Source organism: Fundulus heteroclitus, chromosome 21 (genome assembly GCF_011125445.2).
Source record: "Fundulus heteroclitus isolate FHET01 chromosome 21, MU-UCD_Fhet_4.1, whole genome shotgun sequence".
Taxonomy (NCBI): domain Eukaryota; kingdom Metazoa; phylum Chordata; class Actinopteri; order Cyprinodontiformes; family Fundulidae; genus Fundulus; species Fundulus heteroclitus.
Genome location: NC_046381.1, coordinates 7,916,627 through 7,936,694, shown reverse-complemented (window position 1 = coordinate 7,936,694; position 20,068 = coordinate 7,916,627). Strand labels below are relative to the sequence as shown.

Below are 20,068 nucleotides of genomic sequence, written 5' to 3'. Positions count from 1 at the left end.
AACATACACAGGATTTCTTGATTTTCCAGATTTAATATGCATAAAGCTACAGATTTAAGTTACAGACATATGAAGAAGATATTCCTCGAACAGCTCTTTGATATGTCGGTTTCCTACACTGGTTAATATCTCTCCTTACGTAACACAGTTAAACCAACTCTCTGCCGGCCGTTTTCTGGGTCCCTACGGGCCCAAAAGGTGACCATCAGAGGGTTGAGGTGCAGATCGGAGTGGCATGGCTGCAGCTGAGGAATGCCAGGAATCCCCCCCCCCCCCCCACCCCCTAAAACACCTCACGCTCCGATGGTTTCCCGCACGTCTTATCTCCCCGTGGCCATCGCCACAATGGTCAGCTCCAGCTCCCGCTTTCCTTCTGAGCGTGCTTCCTGTTGCCACAGCGCTGCGCGGGCAGGTGTGTTCGCCGGTGTTTATCGGCCCCTTTGTTCACCCCAGAGACCACATGGTCTGTTTTTTTTTAACTCTATTACAAAACTGCTGCAAACAGAATAATGACTAAAAGAAAAGGTCGAGGAGTTCTGCTCCACACGTCAACGACCAAATCACAAGCAGCTTTAGGGGGGGAGAGAAAATGTTTTTTGTCCTTGTCGAGTTAAGTAGCTTTTCAGCTTGGAACCTCCCCCCCCCATAGTTCCAACCTATGAGTCCTCTTAAACAGAAGTCATTTCCAAAGCCGCTAAGGGAGCGTGGCATTTAGAAAGCACACAAAACAAAGCTGGTTGCTTGGGTACAGTTCTGGTTCGGACCCTTTGCTGTTTGGTCAAGGAAAGCGGAGGGTCCTCGCTGAGCGTTTACCAGGAAAGGCCCCACGGGGGGCCGCATTCCACCTCACCGTGTACCACCCTGCACCAGTCATGAGGGAGGCCCACTCATAATTACAAATCCCGCTCTCCAAGTCCCCGGCCAGCGCCCTTTCCGACCGACTCGGACGTTCAGCCACAGGAGTCACAAACCAGAGTTTCCCTTTTCCTGCAAATTCCTCCGATAAGCTCGTCCCACACAGAGGCCCGCCGCCGATGAATGGGACAGCCGATACTTTCCGGGTGTTTTTCCCCATTGTTAAAGCAAACCTCTTCCTGACAGTGGTGATAAGAGGGCAGCTGCGGAGACTTTTCAGCCGCTGATGCCCTGAAAAAGTCCTCCCAAAGCTGACCGCACATGTCGGGGCTAAACGAGTCTTGGACAAATTTAAATCCTTTACAGGGTTAAGAAACTAACTGGGAGAGTAGTACTTAGCTGACCTAATGGATCCGTTTCTTATTCTGTTATTATTTGCCGTATAAACTGGTGTGCAGCCAGGCCGTTTTTTTAATCTATAAAAAGATTTAGTTCTCCAGGGTTTCTGCAAGACTTTCTTTGGATTTTGGCTGCTTTAGACATAGACATAGACATAGACATAGACATGTCTATGTCTATGTCTATAAGGGCAGAACCAACAACTTACCCAGGATCTTTAAATCCTGACCCATTGAGCTTCTAAACTCAACAGACAACTTAGCAAACTTAGCAGTTTTAAATTAAATTGGACCTTTTAAACACCCTACTACCAGTGACCCATGTAAGGAAGCCTTGGCCTGCAAAGTGACCGTCTTGGGTTCGAGTCTCTTCCATCTCAGCCTCATTTCCTGTCAAATAAAGACCGCTAGCGCCAAAATAACAACTTAAAACAATTAATTTTCTCCGATGTTCCTGCATGTGGGTGTCATGGACACACACATGTTGTTCTTCATCTTCCAAGAAGACCAGTGGGTATTTTCTGCATCATTGCAAACATGGTATTCCTTCATATTTTTTGTTTCTTTATGAGGCGGCGGCCATGCTGGATTTTGGGTTGGGGGGCATTTTCACAGGTTTTTAAGATGTCCTCCAGTTAAGTTTTCAATGTGGAACTTCGGAAATCCCAACTTCTTAGAACGCGAAAGACTCGTGAAAATGTGTAGCTGATATATTGTCTGATCCTCACTGCCTTGCAACCGTTTAAAGAAGTAATTATTGCAGTCGCCTTGTTGTCTAATAGTTGTCAGTACTGGCGATGTTGGGGACATTATGTTTCTCTTTCTTTCTGAAGGAAGGCAGCAACATTCGGGTCCCATACCACCTGAAGACGACATTTAAACTCCGAGTGAACAACTGCACACAAAAGTCGTCTCCATCCTTTACTTTGGTTCCAAGATAAGACAGAATCAGCATTGGTCCCTGGGGACGAACCCAACCGGCCACTAAAGCGTCGTACACACAGCATGAACGTCCTCATTAGCGTTAAGTACTTTGCTCATATGTTCCCTAATACCCCATTCATGTTATCCCAGCATGTCAGCTACAGATGTCCCCCCTATGCTCCCTCCCCCCACTCATGACCCACATGGCTGTGGAGGATTGTTCCCCCCCTCCCTCTAAACAGAACAAAGGATTTGAGGGGGGGGGGGGGGGGCTCTGTGGACAGCATGCGACCAAACAGTCGTGACACAAAGGGAAGGGGCGGCCGGCAGGTTTAGTGGACTCTTTAAAAGCGGGCTCTTTGTGAGTCAACTATTCTAGGAAGTACAAAGCTGCAGGTTCTGCTCTGGAACGGATTGTCTGGTGATGTAGGTGAACATTTTTGGGAGAGTTGCCCTTCTTGTTTGCTTTGTCGTCCCCCCTACCCCATCCCCATCCACCAGGTTGTTAAAGCAATTAGGCGTTTGGAAGAAGATACTTGAGGCAGATGCATGCAAGTTGGAAGAATCAAGACTGCAGAAAGTTGATCCACGGAGGAAAAACCAAATCAAACCAAACCGCTGCTGTATCTGCAGTAGGGAACGCCAATGTCTAGATGAAATCCTCATAAACTATCACTCAACCTCCTCTGGTCTTCCCAATAATAATCAATGTTGCAGAGCTGTTCTTAGAGATCTGTGAACATGTTCAATCCCTGAAGAAAGCATAAGATCCATTCACCTGCTGTGGACGATTACAGGGCATCTCCAGGAATCTTCCAGATACAAACATCTCAGCATCCTATCATAGATCTCTCTCTCTCTCTCTACTTTACTCCATCAATATCCAGACCAGCCTGTACTCACCGTTTATGTTGGTGACATTTTTCTGCAGCGTTCCCATTTATTTGATGCTCAAACAAAAAAAAAAAAAAAAAAAAGAAAACTCATCTCACGATTACCTGGGGGACCCATACGGGGTGCTCTGTGCGTTTCAGTGAGGTTGGAGAGAAGTGGGGATAAAGTGGAGGCGCTTACCTATGGCACAAGGTGCCGTGAAAACGTCGGGTACTTGGCGTATCCCAGAAAGACGAAAATAAATTAAAAATAAAAACACGCCGCTCTGACGGACTTCACAGCGTCCAGGCGCACATGATGTTGTCCGTCCCCGCCGTCAATCAACGCGAAAAGCAGAGGCCACCGGAGCCGCGGAGCGAGTCTTCGTGCGGGTTCCCCGGCCCCCGCGCTGGCGAGTGTGATGGGCGCCGGACTCTAGATGCGCAGGGCGCCTCCCCTCGCCGGACTCCCGGACATGTGAGCCCACCTTTCCTCCCTCGGTTCTGACGCCATAAATAGACCCGGACGTGAAGCACCAGAAGCAGAAGCAGCAGCAGCAGCAGCCGTCCTTGTTCCTCCTCCGCCGGTGATGAAACAGCGGTCCGCGGCGGCTCGGTGCGCAGGACGCCGGTGCCACCCACCAACAGGAGGATTTCTCTGGGAGTGCGGACGGGCAGAGAATTTTAATGAGGACTACTGCAGTTTCCTCCCTGATCGGAGGATCGTAGTAAAAAAATAAATAAATAAATACTCAGCCGCTGGCTCAAAGGCTTTAAGGTAGTTTAAAGTGATGCAATGATGAAGAGTGAGGGAGACTCAGCTCCTGGAGCCCTGCCAGCAGAGAGGGGAGCATTAAAGCACCTCTATGGGACACCTGTTGATAATTAGATAACGCAGCCTTCCATACATTCTGACCCACCAATAAAAAAATCTTCATTTATGAATGTACCTATAATGTTTTAGGCTACAAAAGTCCTGCGTCAGTCCCCTTTTATTCACATTTTTGTCTTTTAAATGGTCAGATTTCCACTGTTTAGTTTTTTTTAACGGGTCATGTTTTAAATCTCTCCAGCTTTCAGGTTTTTTTTTGTCAGACTTCGTCAAACTTGTTTTCAATACACTGTTTTTCTTTTGTCTCAGAACCATCACGATAGAGAATCCCTAAACTAAAGTAGAATACATAAATAAATAAAAAACAGTGTTGTATGTCAGCGCCGCTAGTGGGATGTTTCACAGGCTTGTTCTTAAAGGTTCCCATGTGGATTTTGGTATTCCCAAATAGGGATACTACACAGACCGGGGAGGGGAGTACTGTTCCCCAAAATATTTTTGCACAGACTAGATGGATGCCGAAAGGGCCCCATTTGGATTTTTCCAAGATTAAATGGAAACTAAATTAACCAAATGTTTTTTTCTTCTTCCTCAGACTGTGTGGGGTCCAGTCTGATGGGCCCCATAAAGATAGTTATGTTGTTCAGACTACATCAGTACAACATGAGCATGAGCTGACAATGGAATCCATTTGTACCGATTAAATACAATCCGTATTTGCAAAAGCATTACACTGCCTATATATGTCTTAATTTGATCTCAACTATTGTGCAACACATTCATGATCCACATTGGTCCCACGTTTTGGCACATTTTTACCCAAAGCTGTACTGCATCAGGCCTATAAAGGCAATAAACGGGGGTTAAATGCCTCAGACTATCCCAACCTTCAGTCGATTTGATACCAATGTAGTCTTACAAAGTACTTTAAACACTGACCTCAGTATCACTCAGACATAACATTCCTAAACTCCAATGAAACACTGCTGTGTTGGCGGAAAACAGCTCAGGTAACACAGCTATAAAGGCCCCATGTTGATTTAAATAAGGCTTGCATGGGTACTAAATATACTTAGCCTCCTGATAGGCTTCTTTTATGGGACCAGCTAGGGATAACTAAATACTATAGAAGTCCTGGTTTGGTTCTCAAATGAGAAATAAGAAAAACAGTTAAAGTGTTACAACAGTCCAAAGGCCCATATGAGTCCCACTTTACCAGCTTCATTTATAGAGAACTTTAAAGCCCCATAGTACCAAAGTGCTGTAGACAGACTAAATGAAAATAAATGATTTAATATATATATATATATATATATATATATATATATATATATATATATATATATATATATATATATAATAAAAACAATTACCTAACTTAAACCTACCTATATTAAAATCACTTTATACATCTGACCTGCTGATAAAAGCAGAATAAAACAGCTGTGACTTTAAATGTACGGGTATTTACTGACACAAAGCAACCAGGGTACCAGTGTATATGGACCCCATATGGATTATTTCCCAGAGAAAAATTGGTGGCAAGTTTGTCTGTGTTCACAATATGTTCATAATAGGATTGCTGAACAGTACTCACTTGGGTTGACTAAAGTGCACATATCTGCTAAATATGTATGGGACTCCATATGTATGTCTCAGTATATAGAATCTAGGACCCATATGGGTCCCACTTTTGCCTTGTTGTCCTGCACCAAACCTAAATTAGAAATGAATATATTATCTTTTGATTAACCATTTCCTACTGATCTAGGTCCCATATGTAATTACTGTTGGGGGGCAAATATTACATGACATTGCTCAAGTTTAGAGCTGCTAATTTTACTGAATGTCAGATGGTATCACAATATTGTGTGCAACCTCACAATTGTAAAGGATGGCTTTGATGAAATAATTAGATACTGAGCCCGGTTCTGCTGGAGGTGTTTCCTTCCTGTTAAAAGGGAGTTTTCCTCTCCACTGTCGCTTTATGCATGGTCAGTATGAGAGATTGCTGCAAAGCCATCAACAATACAGAAAATTGTCCTCTGTGGCTCTACATTTTCAGGAGTGAATGCTGCTTGTCAAGACTTGATGTTGGGTATCCTTAGAGAGGAAACTTTTTAACCAATCTGTCTGATTTGATTGAATTTGTTATGAATTGGTGCTATATAAATAAAACTGAATTCATATTGTACTACAAGTGCTATGCATTCATGCCAGTAATATCTTTAGTTAGGATTTAGTTCATACTGAGATTTCAAAGTTAAAGGAGACTGGTGCGGTCACTGATGGCGGAAAAGAAAACAAATGGCCGAGAAAATGTGAGTTCTTTGTAATCAAGACCGTAACAGCAATTTTCAGCAGCAGTGAGGGATTAATACGTTCTCCTGAAATTGCGCAGCCAAACACAGTTTAAGAGGGCGCTGAATAGTACAAGCCTCACAGTAAACTTCTTGGTAATGGGAACTCATTAGATTGAAATAAATAAATAAATAACACCCTGAATAAGAGAACCACTCGGGCCCCCACGCAGGTCTGAAGTGGGACTCAAATGGGTATTTGAAAGCAGTTAAAAATCACATTTGGGTCCCACCTCAAAACAAAACAAAAATAAAACAGCAGCAACCTTAAATGTTAAGCCAGAGTTGCTTCAAGGCAAAACACCGTAACCAGCAGGTTAAACTTGGGAACCATATGTGGCTTCTGCTCAGACTGGATGGACACATGGAAATTAAAATGGCTTACATTGCACACAAAACGTATTACCGAGCCTGAATTAAACCTATGCAGACAATTAAGAGAGGTCTATTATGTAACCCCTCAGATAATCCCGTTGGAGCAGAATCTTTTGGCTCACTTCCTGCCAAAAGTCAAAGGATGATGCGTCCTCTCAGGTTCAGCGGCAGGCCTTTTCTGTACTTGTTGTTATTTGGTGAGGAACGACGACGAGCAGAACATGAGCAGAAAGCCAAATTCTGCAAATGCCTTTGAGGGACTTGCTTGTTAAAAGCCTTGATTGAGCCCTGGAAGTCTGAGTCATTGCAGCTCCTGGTCACCATTTCCCCTTTAACAGATTAACCCAGAGACTGCAGGGCAGCTGGTTTATCTATTAGGAGGTTAAACCAATTATCTTTCCATGTGGCAGGGAACGGCAGCGACTAACCTCAGGAGGTAATCTGGCATGAAACAGCACTTTGGTGAACCACAGGACGACACTGGCAGGACATATAAAACAGGGCGTTTACTGGCTGGACGTAAACTGACAACATAAGAAGGCTTTCATCACAGAAACCAGTTTTAGGACCAAGTTGAGCTTTAAAAGTGTTTTAAAAGCTTTTACCAAACATCTAAACAGCTTTTTTTTAGTATTTCAATAGGAGAAGTGTAAGATTAAATTCTCTTTAATGATACATTTAGCACATTCTGCAATATTAAAGTGGAAATATTCAATGACAAACAGTAAACACAGTCTTTAAATAGCATTTAACAGGCACAGGTTTTCTTTTTTGAGTCAATGCAATCCCTGCACCGCCCTCTACAGGCTGCAGCATCTCATTGCAGCAAAAACGACAAACCATGACTCAACATTTTCTGCACGCCGTATATTTCAGCCATCCCATCAGTGCAGACTCGGTGTGAGCAGCAGCAACTGCAGTGGTTGGAGCAGAGCCAGCGGAATTGACTGAATAGTTGCTCGGTTTTATTTCATTTCCCTACAACATTTAAAAAAACAAACAAATCCTATTTACAGTCAACGTTTTCAGTTCAGACGGCTCTTTTTCAGCCTGGATGTGTCTTCTGCTGCTTTACGTTTACGAGACGGCGTGCCTGGGGCTTCCTCGGGCGGAGCTGCAGTCAGACAGTACAGCTTGATGGGCGGCGTTGGCTCCTTGGAGAAAATAAAATGAAAAGAATATAAACATTAACTGCAGAAGCACCCAGGTTTATGTTGCGATCCAACAGATTAGGGAAATCTAACGAGCCTCTGTGTGAATCAGACACTTTAACAGCGGAAATTACCTGCATGAGGTAATCTGCGATGTACTCGGGTTTCAAGCAGGTCACCCCTTGTGCCGTGGCCTCGGCTACGTCCACTCTGAAGTCGCCGGGTTTGAGGCGACTGAAGTCTGCGAACAGATGCGTGGCCTCTCTGTAGAGCGACTGGGAGGGACTGGGCAGCACCTGCAGGGGCAACAGGCTTAAAATGAGCCAGTGCTGTGACCTAAAGGTGCTAACTCAAAACACATTTCAGGAAAAGGTTACATTTATGTGTGAGAAAAAAGGTAGAAATTAGGTTTTCTGTTGTTTTTGTTGATAATTTCTCAATTTTTTTAAACTGAAGTTGCTGCAATATGCTGAAGATTCTCAGTCATCCAGGTTATTGTCATTCCAAAGAAAGTAAAAAACAAAGCAACTGGACTTGTTTTCCGTAGTTGAAGACGTTTCGCTTCCTCTCCAGAAAGCTTTCTCAATGCGGTACCGCGCACTTGACGTCACCGTCTCAAGAGCAACGCCCCTTTTGCCGCTTAGGTAGGGCATACAGGAGAGAAAGCACGGATAACCCAGCTATTACAAGCGCAACAGAACCAGCGATCTGACCGACTTTACAGCCGTTAAACTTTCCCAAGACGATGTCCCAGGCGCACGGATTACTGGTCGCACTGTCCATACCATACCAACCTTCAGCTCAAACGATTGCTTGAGGTTCGAGGGCTTAAAAAGACTGGAAAACTGGCCGTGTTGATGAACGGTAAGCTTTGTTTTTTTTTTCCTGCGCGTCGATCATGGCAGCGTCGGTCGTTTTTTTTTTTTTTGTTGTTGTTTGCAATCACCGACAAGGAATGGGTATATGTTTAATGTTTGTCTCATTTGAAATGTTTTTGAGTAAGCTATCCTGGTAGCAGGCTATCATGTTAGCGCCTGCTACCATGATAGCCTATATGCTGTCATGGTAGCAGGCGCTACTTTATTAACATGTCGGCCACCAAAATACTCTTACCTTGACTTGATGTCGCTGGAATTGGGTCAGGATGTTCTTCGGTTGTGCCCTTTCCTCCGACAAAATGCTTGCTACATATGTACTTGAATTTGGTAACTTTTTCCAGGTTGAACTGTTGTGTAGGCCGACCGCCCCGGTGTTCCAAGCATACACATTTCTCCTTGGCAGTCTTGAAGAAAACATCCTTCATATGCGGCCGATCAGCGTACCTCGAGTCGCTGTTGCACGTTCCATAGCAACAATGTTTAAAAACCATGGTCTTAGATTTGGAAAAAGCAGTCGTTTACCGAGTAAAACCTAGGCTAACGCACGTCTCTTTTACAGCAAAACAACGGCGGCTTTCCGGAGTTTGCCCCACTGCGTACCACGTGATGTGACGTCATCGTGACGTTGTGTTTCTAAAAATAGCTCGCGCGCGGTACCGCATTCAAAAAGTCTGGAGTAATGTGGAGTAACAAGCTTTATACTACTGCCTAACAAAGGCCTTGTAATAGCTTAGATAACATGCAAGTTAAACCAAAACAGGTCCACCCCTTAGTAATGGGAAGTCGTTATGGCTTTAACGACCGCCCATTACTAAGGGGTGGACCTGTTTTGGTTTAACTTGCATGTTATCTAAGCTATTACAAGGCCTTTGTTAGGCAGTAGTATAAAGCTTGTTACTCCACATTACTCCATACTTTTTGAATTGAGAAAGCTTCCTGGAGAGGAAGCGAAACGTCTTCAACTACGAAAAACAAGTCCAGTTGCTTTGTTTCTTACTTTTTTTGGAATTACCTTTTATTTTTGTTTCTCTCTTACGTTGCTTGAGGGTTCATGGTCCAAACACATTTTTTCAATAATAAATACTGTTTCTGTTCAGACTCAATTCAGCTACGTTCCTAGACGACGTTTGACCCGTTTTGAGAGTACGGAAACTTAACATTTTCACTATAAATTCGTAGAAGACAATTTCTAGACAGGTCGCAAGCGTGCTCAGTGTGACGAAATGCAGTCAGCTGGGTTTCCTTAGGCCGGACACATTTTAGCAATTTTTAGCACAATAAACTGAACGTGACTGCATTGTTTTAAAAGTAAGACTGAAACATAATATGTGTAACTGACTTTAAAACTGTCATGAATTGCCTGTACATGTCTGAATATAAATTAGATCCGTTTATCTAGTAAACAGCCTTGAGACAGGTGCTGTGAATCGGCGCTACATAAATAAACTGAACTGAATTAAAGTCAACCTTTTTAGTACAAAAATGCAAAAACCATAGACAAATGTAAGATGGATGGATTGATGGACTGATAGGTAGACTGAAGTAAAGAGAGGTGGCTGTATGGATGGCGTGCTTTAACATTTGTACAAGGAAAATGGGCTAAAGCCAAGAAATTTAAATATTCGTTCTTGTATTTTCTTTTTCAAAACTTCTCCAGACTTGGAAAGTATTTAAAAGAAAATTACAAACCTTTTCAGACGTTTCAAGAAAAGAAAGAAAATTGATTTGTGTTAATTCAGGTCCTTGTTGCTCATATCGGTCCTATATGTGCCTGTAAAGATCCTTTAACGCTACCTGGTGTTTAAATACAATCAATTAAACTAGGGGTGGGCAATACAGACTTTAAATTTTATCACAATATATTGCGCTATTATTGTGATAATGATAAAAGACTATTTACAACTTCTTGCCGTCTTTTTTGGGGTCACTGTAAGGCTGTGACTGCATGTCACATTAATTATAGCCGCATAAAGACAAATGTTGTGCTTAATTTTTTTTTTTTTATAATATAACATATTGAAAGAAAATTCTAAATAGACTTCATCAGGACATTACAGTTCATTTGATTTATGGATTTATTGATATTCATTACTACTTTCAAGGAACCAAAAGTGTAAAAAAAAAATAGTAAAAATTACAATACTGACAATTTTTTGGGTTTTCAGAGAAATTTCACAGCAAAAACGGAACGAAAAATTAGTAATATTTTCTTAAAATGAGTGTATTTGTCCTTGATTTGAGCAGGTAAATAAGATGATCTGCCAGTGGAATAAGATTTTTGCACTTAAAATAGAAAAAAAATCATCTCCATCATCTTATTTCAAGTGCAGGATGTCTAAATATCTTATTTTAGGGGTCAAAAATACTCATCCCATTGGCAGATAATATTATTACCTGCTCAAATCTAGGACAAAAACACTAACTTTAAGAACATTTTACTTATTTTTAGATCCGTTTTTGCAGTGTTGGAATTTATCGTTGTCATGATAAAGCCGAATTCTTATAAGAAACTTTTCCCGATAATGATAAAACGATACGATAAATGCCAAAGCCTAAATTGGACTATTAAAAGAACGAAGCCCTGCCTGTCTGCTGGGAGAAGCTGAGGAAGCTACAAAGAAGTAAAAATCAGCCAGTGATGGCGCTGACGTCAAAGAAGTGCCCAGAGACCACTTGTTTAGCTCTGACTGGTGTGGGAGTGGGAAGTGATGCAGCTCCTGTAGCAGATGGTCTGTGAAATAAAAGCAGGGACAAACCTTCGCTCCACCAGACTGCAGCAAGCGCCTGAAGCCCGACTCTCTGCTCTGGTCGATGTTCAGCATCACCCTCCACCCACTGAAAGCGCCCTGAAAAACGACACGCATGCTTTTGTTTTCAGGGTTCCTGCAGGTTAAGACAACTTAGATGGACTCAGACCTGAACCTCCAAAAGCATCTAAAGACAGTGACAAGGTCGGCTTTCTATCACCTGAAGAAAATTTCTAGGATTAAAGGACTAATGTCTCAGCAGGATCTGGAAAAACTAATCCATGCGTTTATTTTTAGTAGAATTGATTACTGCAGCAGTGTTTTCACATTTCTGCCTAAAAAGTGGATCAGACAGCTGCAGCTGATCCAGAACGCTGCTGCCCGCGTCCTCACCAAGACTAAGAAAGTAGAGAACATAACCCCAGTTCTAAAGTCCTTACACTGGCTCCCTGTATCTCAGAGAATAGACTTTAAAATACTTCTGTTAGTCTATAAATCCCTAAATGGTTTAGCTCCTAAATACATCACAGACTTGTTATCAGTGTATCAACCATCCAGACCATTAAGGTCTTCTGGCTCCAGCCTGCTCTGCATACCTAGAACCAGAACTAAACAAGGAGAAGCAGCATTTAGTTCCTATGCTCCACTTATCTGGAACAAACTTCCAGAAAATTGTAAAAGTGGTGAAAGCCTGAGTTAATTTAAATCAAGATTAAAAACACATTTGTTTAGGATTGCCTTCAACTGTTCTAGTTAACTGAATCACCACTTTTTTGTTCTATTTTCCATCTACATTTTATTCCTACTTGCTTTTTTTCTGTTTTAATTTGCTATATTTTAATCGTGTAAAGCACTTTGCATTGTCCTTGTACTGAATTGTGCTATATAAATAAATTTGCCTTGCCTTAGATTTGCTTTAGAATCCAACATATCTTCAAAATCCTGTCTGAAATCAAATAAATATTGACAAACTTTGACCTAAAGTACATTTAAGTGAATATTAAACCTATAAAAAAAAATGTAATCATTCTACAGATCTATAGGAACTGATCCCTGGCGTTTAGAGGGAGGCGCAGACATAGTGATGATGAGCCTTGTGCCGGCTGAGCTGCTGTGTTTTGATCCGATACGTACGCCGTGCTCAGAGCCTCCCTGCAGAGCCTTTCTCCAGCGCATTGCAGCTAAGGCCAGTTTCCTTTGCTGAGAGGTGATGGAGGGCAGAGCGTCCAAGATGGAGCTGCTGCCCCATTCATAATCCTCCTCCTGCATCACAGGAAGAGACAAAAGGAGAGAGAAAACCTTACTCTGCTGAAACGATTGTAGAAAAGTCAACTAATCTGAGCAAATTCCTTACAAGGCTGTAACATTGAAACAGCTAACATTGAAACCAGTTCAAACACATACAGTTAAATACAGATATTTATATATGCTATAAAACAGGGGTGTCAAACTCATTTAGGTTTAGGGGCCGCATTCAGCTTAATCTGATCTCAAGAGGGCCACACGAGTAAACTCATTGCAAGATTAAATAGAACTAATAAAAGTGGACTTGTTGATTTTTATATTAAATGAATTTCACTTTTACACAATATATTATGAATAACCTCAGAGTTTTTAAATAAAGTATTTGCAATTTCAACAATACTTTTACTCAGTTAAACATTTACTTGTGCATTATGCATAAGAACTGATCACAGTGATTATACAATGTTGAAAAACATTTATTCACATTTTTTGGAACTTTAAAAAATACATCAAACAGATAAAAATTAAGAAATGATTAAAAATCAATTTTAAATCTGAAGCTCAGTGCTACCATCTGCTGATTAAAACACAGCGCCCCTCGTGGACAATATAGGAACTGCAGATTCTCAATTAAACCAAGTACATGTTTTTTTTCAATAATTGTTTTATCATTCTCTTCCTTTTATCTCCTCTTTCTTTCACCTTTTTTTTTTCTTGTTCTTCCTTTCCTCTCCTACTTGCCCATTGTAGTGTCCATATCATTTGAGATATTCCCTGCATGAATCATAATAAAACTATTCACATTCATAAATCAAGCGGAGCACTATGGCAAAATGCATTTAGCCACCGGGCCGGACTAAATTGTTTGGCGGGCCGGAATAGGCCCGCGGGCCGTATGTTTGACACCCATGCTATAAAAGATCCATAACCTATTATTAATTTTCTGACATTAAATTGGATCAGATATTTGCATTTTACTGCTGAACGTGTGTTTAAAACCCAGAGAAAAATCAAAAAGCCTTGTCAACATATACATTTGCAATACCGTACTTTAACTGTAATATGCAATTACCTTCCACTGCACTTTAATTTAAATAGCTTCTGTCCAAACTCTATTTATTCATTTTATAGTAATAGCCACCTGTACATATATTCATAGTACATGTAAACTCTGTTATAATAATCATCTGTATATTATGCTATTGTACATATCTGTAAAAACTCTATTCATAGTAATATCCACCTGTATATTATATTCGATACACATCCAGCTGTAAATTTAGTTCACAATACTAGTTATCTATGTATTATACTCATAGGACAAATCTATCAGTAAAATTATGTTTATAATAGTATACATCTCTATATTTATTCAGTAATAACCCATGTTCTGTACTTATGCACTGCAAAAAAAACGGAACTAAAAATAAGTAAAAACTTCTTGGAATTAGTGCGTTTGTCCTTGATTTGAGCAGGTAAATAAGATTATCTGCCAATGGAATGAGTATTTTGACCCCTAAAATAAGATGATTAGATATACTGCACTTGAAATAAGATGATAGAGATGAGTTGTTCCTATTTTGAGTGCAAAAATCTTATTCCATTGGCAAATCATCTTATTTACCTGCTCAAATCAAGGACAAATACACTATTTTTTAAGGAAATTTTACTTATTTTTAGTTCCGTTTTTGCAGTGTGGAACCATTGTTTATCCTGCACCTGCTGCTATTGCACTTCTGGTTTGACCTAAACTGCATTTCGTTGCCTTGTACCTGTACCTGTGTAATGACAATAAAGTTGAATCTAATCTAATCTAAAAGGCCCTGTGAAGATGTTGGTTGAAGCTGGTAAGAGAGAGTAATGTTATCCACAGCGGAACAAGTCCTGCAACAACATGGGCAGAAAAGCTATATTAGAGTTAGTAAATGCTCTCAGGACCAAATACACATTATGTGGTCAAATAAAACCAAAACTGAAGTTTTTGGCCATAAAGACTATTGTTGCATCAGGAAGAAAACAGGGGAAGTCAGAGATCACGCCTTCCAAACTGTGAGGCGCAGGGGCGGCAGCATGATGCTGTGAGAGTGCTTTGCTGCAGGAGGGACTGGTGCACTTCACACAACTGATGACATCAAGAGGGGAAAAAAAACATTATGTGGAGACATTTTCTCGTCACTGTTAAAAACTAGGAAGCTCTCTCAGATTACCCGAAGGTTTAAGCATTACCTTGCTTGGAAAACAAGTGAAGAAATACTTTAAAATAGGTCAAACTACAGTATTCTACCCCTGGAAGGACAGATAAAACCCCGCAGAGTCGTGTTCGGGATCCCACCTGAATGAAATGCCCCACTGAGCGACAAGCCTCCAGGTACGAGCGATGCAGGATCCATTTGCCGGCCGCCATGGCGGCCAGATACTTCTCGTTTCGCAGGGGACTCCCGACGATGATGTGGGAGCAGCTGGGGTCAAAAGACTGCTTGTCCATGACGACCCCCCCTACGGGACCACAAGGAAGTGGCAAAGAGGCAAAGCTGGATCAGTAAACTACGCGGTAAAAGGCAGAAATGCAACAAAATAGGTTTATTTTAATAAACATATACAAGGAAATGTCCAGGAATTGGGGGCAGAAGTTTGAATTTTCTTTACATATATTCATAATTATACATAAAGACTCAAATATATCAGTAAGCTGCCAACAATGTCTGATAAATTGTCCTTTATCAGGTTGGATGTTCTGGGATTTCTGGGATGGTTCTGGCTGGATTTTTGACCACTCTTCTCATGGGAAATGGCTAAATCTCTTTAAAGCGTTTGGTTTTGGGGACAAAGATATGGGCAGATATTCACCAAGTAACTAAATTTGAATAAGTTTTATTTGAATATACATTGCTCAGACTGAATCTGAATTGCTCAACTTGAATAAATGCTTTTAAGAACTGAATCTGAATTTGTGTAATTTGAAATCCAATTTATTGCTTGGATCCAGGTACTTACAGACTCACCCCTGTTATTATCACTTTATACATGTCGTATTAATTAATACTGTATATTCTTCAGTGATGGTATCAAGGCGTTACTTGATTGTATCTGTAATACTTTATCGGCTGGTTGTGCTGTTCTTTTTATATCCCTCTTTGCAGGTGAAGAAGCAGACTGAGGATGTATCGTTCTCTCCCTTTTCTTTCCTCTTTCTCGTTCACCTTTTCTCCTATTTTTCCTCTTCTACCTTCTTGTTTCAGTGTCCATATAACATGAAATATTCCCAGCATAAATGAATAATAAAGCTTCTTGCATGGATAAATCAAGCGGGGGACTATAGGTAAGGCTCTGCTTGTGAAAGAAAAATCTGTTGGGCTCTTTCTGGTATTAAGACAATTATTATTGCCACATTGCCAGACAGGACACTTTAAAAACAAAATCCAGTTCATTGGTTTGTAAATGATTGTCACTAATTTTAAACTGAATTGCTTTGCTTTTAAACTATTTCATCCTAGTGAATATTTAGTTCTCTAATAGCTACTTTCAGGTATAATTCTCGGCATTCATTTTCAGTTCTATATTTCAATTTCAACTCTAAAATTCAGTTAGTTCATTGAAAAAAAAAAGTTTAAAATTCAGTTTTTCCTGAGTCACACATTCGGGTCCTTGAGAAAGCCAGAGTAATCGAGCGCAGATTAATAGAACTAGTTGTACTTCAGCAAACCTACGTCACCTTGAGGCGGAGAGGGGTACAGAGGAAGACGTCTATGGGCGACTCGGCGCCAGATCCGCTATCTAATTGCTGCATTTTATCTTTTAAATTTAACTTAAACTTCAACCTTTAACGTTAATCTTTACCTCAAGGCTCAGCTTGTGTGCTTTAGATTGATCTTTAACTTTTATATGTCGCTTCTTATCCTTCTGTCTTGTCTATTGTTTGTATTGTTTGAGTGATTATGTGATGGCTGCTACTATTATTACTTGCTGCAAATGAATTACCATTCGGGAACCTAATAAATTAAAGTCTAAAGAAATGTGGGCCTAATGAAAAGTGTGTTTAATAACAGCTTGAAGGGTTTTATGAATATGGCCACATAATTAAAAGTCCCAAATTATGCAACATTTAATACAATAAGGAGGGTATATAAATTTGAGACCCCCTAACAGTAAGTCTACGTTGACATTAGGACGGTGATATTTTGGATGTATTTTATCAGATATCTAAGCTGCATTAAATAAATAAAACATAAGACTGATTAATTAAGAGTTTGCTCTCATAATTTCAGACCGTAGACGTTTTTTTTTTCCCAGTATTTTGACATAAAGACGAGACTCACCGAGCTCCTCTATGAGATGGCTGTAGTCGATGCGCTCCTGAGGGCTGAGGGAGGACAGCTGAAATCTGGGCGGCTGTTTCTCCTCCTGTTTCTCTTCCTGACAGAAGAAAAAAAAAAAAAAAACGGGTTCACAGCTGCAGCGACTCGCTTGAAATATTCATCAAAGTGACCCTGACCTGCGGCTCTGGTGCTACAGGCGGTTTGGCCAGAGGGAAGGCGATGCTGGGAGCCTTAGGAGTGAGGATGTCCTCTTCTGGGTCCTCTGATGGAGGCGTCATGAACTTCTGACCCATTTGCTGGTTTATGACCTCGCAAGCAGCTGTGAGGAAATAAGCGTAAATTAAGTTCGTTGTGTCTGGGTTTTACTCCTCATACACTGCAAAAACAGAACTAAAAATAAGTAAAAAAAATTTGAAATGAGCGTATTTGTCCTTGATTTGAGCAGGTAAATAAGACTATTTGCCAATGGAATGAGATTTTTCCACTTAAAATAGGAACAATTCATCTCCATCATCTTATTTCAAGTGCAGGATGTCTAATTATCTTATTATAGGGGTACAAATACTCATTCCATTGGCAAATAATCTTATTTACCGGCTCAAATCGAGGACAAATAGACTAACTTTAGGAACATTTTACTTGTTTTTAGATCCGTTTTTGCAGTGTAGGTGCAGGTTTATCGCAGATTTTCCGACTTTGTAAGATGCTCCTACCCATCTCCACCAGCTCGGAGTCTGTCATCGAGTCCTTAAAGTGCGGTCCGTTCTCTGCAGTGGGAGGGGGGGGTGCTGCCAGGGGCTCTGAATGCTGAGATGGGCTCCCAGGCCACTGTAAATTATCCGCCAGCTTGGCTCTCTCCTCCCGGGCGATAGGGTCGTCCCAAACTATCTGCTCACTCTGAGACGGCTCAGTGTTCATGTCCATCACTGCTTCTCTGGTCACCCTAAAAACACGGAACAATTCTTTAAGATTTCATTTTTAGAAAATCTGGATTTTATTTTGCCAATTCACTCATTGGGTTTCCATGAAGAGAACAGCATGTGATGCTGAATATATGTTTAGGCAAATGTATTGTCAAATATTGTTAAGTAGAAACTTTTTTTTACCATAATACGAGGTACTTCATTTACTTATTTACTTTTTTTTTTAACTTAGTTTGAAGTTCACAAGTGCAGTGAAGCCTGTTCTTAGCTCAATGTGTAATACCACTAGCAGCAAATGTTTTGTTATATTTTCATTGTTTATAATGGCACGGCTGCCATCTTGTTTTACAAGCATGTTTCACAGCTTGTTTTTAGTTGCACTTTGAATTCAGGTCAACTTCCTGACAAAATGCTTGACATAAAAAGCAAGGTTTTAAAATAAATTCTTTAATTTCTTTTTATGAAACAAAAAGGAGGAAAAAAATCTATTAATCGGATTTGGTATGATAAAATCGGAGATTTATTTTTTAATCCATATCGCCCAGCCCTAAATTAAATACAAAATCAGTTTACAAGTTATGACTTAAAAACTATACCCAAACCAACCTCGCCCTTTGTAAAAAAAAAAAAAAAAAAAACTTTTTGCCCCCCGTAGCTAGGTCTTCAGTGAGGTAAATAGAGCCGTCATGATGTAACCCGTTGAACTGTAAAGTTTTTTTTTCTACCGCAGAGCTTCCAGAGTCCGTCTGCTCCCGCTGCGTCCAGCCCGGTTCCCTTCAGGCGTGTTTGGACCCGAGTCAGAGCCACCCGAGCCCATCCTGGCAAGTCTGACAGAAGTGCGCCGGCCCGTTGTCATCTTGGTGGCCGACATGATCTCCTGAAGCTGCCTTTGCAGGTTCTCTCTCATTTCCGGAGTATCTGCAACATCGAACGCGCTCGAATCATCGCGTTCCCCTGAGAACACTTTAAAAGGAATCAACTAGCAGCGCCTCACCTCTTTTCTGTGTGCTGTCGTTCATCTCCTCTCCTTCAATGCAGCCATTACTTACAGGAGGCACGGCTGCGCTCTCCTGTGCAGCAACAAGATTGGACTGAAAATAAATAAATATGTGAATAACTCTTGAGTAGACACAAAAACACCAGCAGGGACGTTCCGATTAAAAAGATTTTGCCGTCAAAACAAATTCCCCACGGTAATTATTTGTCATCTCGTGATAAAAAACACCTTCAGTCTAACGTACATGCGAATTAACCATTGTTGCCAACTCAGCATCTTTTGCACAGGATTCGTTTTACGTAGGGACCACGTGTGATTTGTAATGATTACTGAGCTCGTCTGTGTTGTTGATCCCGTGCAAAAGCGCCATGTCAGTAATTTGTAAAGTAGAAAAATTCCCCCGTAAATTACCTACCATATTTTGCAGAACTCTGAGGTCCTGTGATGATACTAATCCAATGCGATCAGAATTTTCTGTGATTTGGACAGAAATGGGCGGCATCCGATACGTGGATAGGCATTTTTTTTTTTGTTTTCTGGCCGCATTTTAATTTGCGTTTGGTGGAGAATTAAAGCTGAATGGAGCTTTTAGAAAACCCTGACCCGTATAGGAAAATAAGTCCAGTAATCAACCCGTCTGTAAAATGCATCAACAGTGCAAGGTCTAGCTTAAGCATGACATGTTTATTTATTTACACGTTGTGTAAACATCAGGCGGTTATGATTAGTGATTTAGCCATTATTGGTCATAGTTTAACATTTTATGGCACCAGGATGTTTTCATTCCAATTCTGAAAAGTGCTTGAAAATATTATTATTATTATTTTTTTTTGTACAAGCATGTTTTTTACTAGTGTCGTTTATGGCAAAATTGCATATTAAAATGCCAAAATAGGCTTTTACACTTTCAGAAATAAAAAGATAAAATATGCGATTAATCACGAGTTAACTATTGAAATTATGTGATTAATGGCAATTAAAAATTTGTAATTGTTATATAAAATTAAGGGTAAGGCCACAGAAACGCTGCTTGCACGTAGAAGAATTTTATTGCATTGGAAATCCAAAAATCCACCCAAGGTGTCTTAGTGGTTAAGTGACCTGACACACTTCATACAATTAGAGAAAATAAAATATATTCTAAGGGGATCCAAGGACAAAGTTTTCTGTCTGGGGTACGATATTGATGATCCTC

At 40.7% G+C, this 20,068-nt stretch overlaps 2 protein-coding genes across 4 annotated transcripts in view; both read right to left on the bottom strand.

Moving 5' to 3' along the window:
• The window catches only part of tmem108 (transmembrane protein 108), a 62,453-nt gene extending 58,705 nt beyond the window's left edge, over nucleotides 1-3,748 (bottom strand). The window contains exon 1 of the mRNA XM_012872319.3: nucleotides 3,252-3,748. The gene's annotated coding sequence lies outside the window, so the exon portion shown is untranslated. The remainder of the gene's footprint in view (nucleotides 1-3,251) is intronic.
• A 3,516-nt stretch (nucleotides 3,749-7,264) lies between these two features.
• Nucleotides 7,265-20,068, bottom strand: part of topbp1 (DNA topoisomerase II binding protein 1) — a 35,841-nt gene continuing 23,037 nt past the window's right edge. For 2 of the 3 annotated variants that reach the window (XM_036125218.1, XM_036125219.1), the window contains exons 19-28: nucleotides 18,871-18,967; nucleotides 18,602-18,794; nucleotides 17,667-17,896; nucleotides 17,130-17,272; nucleotides 16,954-17,050; nucleotides 14,970-15,133; nucleotides 12,527-12,655; nucleotides 11,402-11,491; nucleotides 7,902-8,063; nucleotides 7,265-7,770 (exon numbers count right to left, since the gene is read on the bottom strand). In XM_036125218.1, coding sequence (XP_035981111.1) covers nucleotides 7,642-7,770; nucleotides 7,902-8,063; nucleotides 11,402-11,491; nucleotides 12,527-12,655; nucleotides 14,970-15,133; nucleotides 16,954-17,050; nucleotides 17,130-17,272; nucleotides 17,667-17,896; nucleotides 18,602-18,794; nucleotides 18,871-18,967 — 1,434 coding nt within the window. In that variant the 3' untranslated portion in view covers nucleotides 7,265-7,641. The remainder of the gene's footprint in view (nucleotides 7,771-7,901; nucleotides 8,064-11,401; nucleotides 11,492-12,526; nucleotides 12,656-14,969; nucleotides 15,134-16,953; nucleotides 17,051-17,129; nucleotides 17,273-17,666; nucleotides 17,897-18,601; nucleotides 18,795-18,870; nucleotides 18,968-20,068) is intronic. The other variant, XM_036125220.1, reaches the window with a different exon arrangement.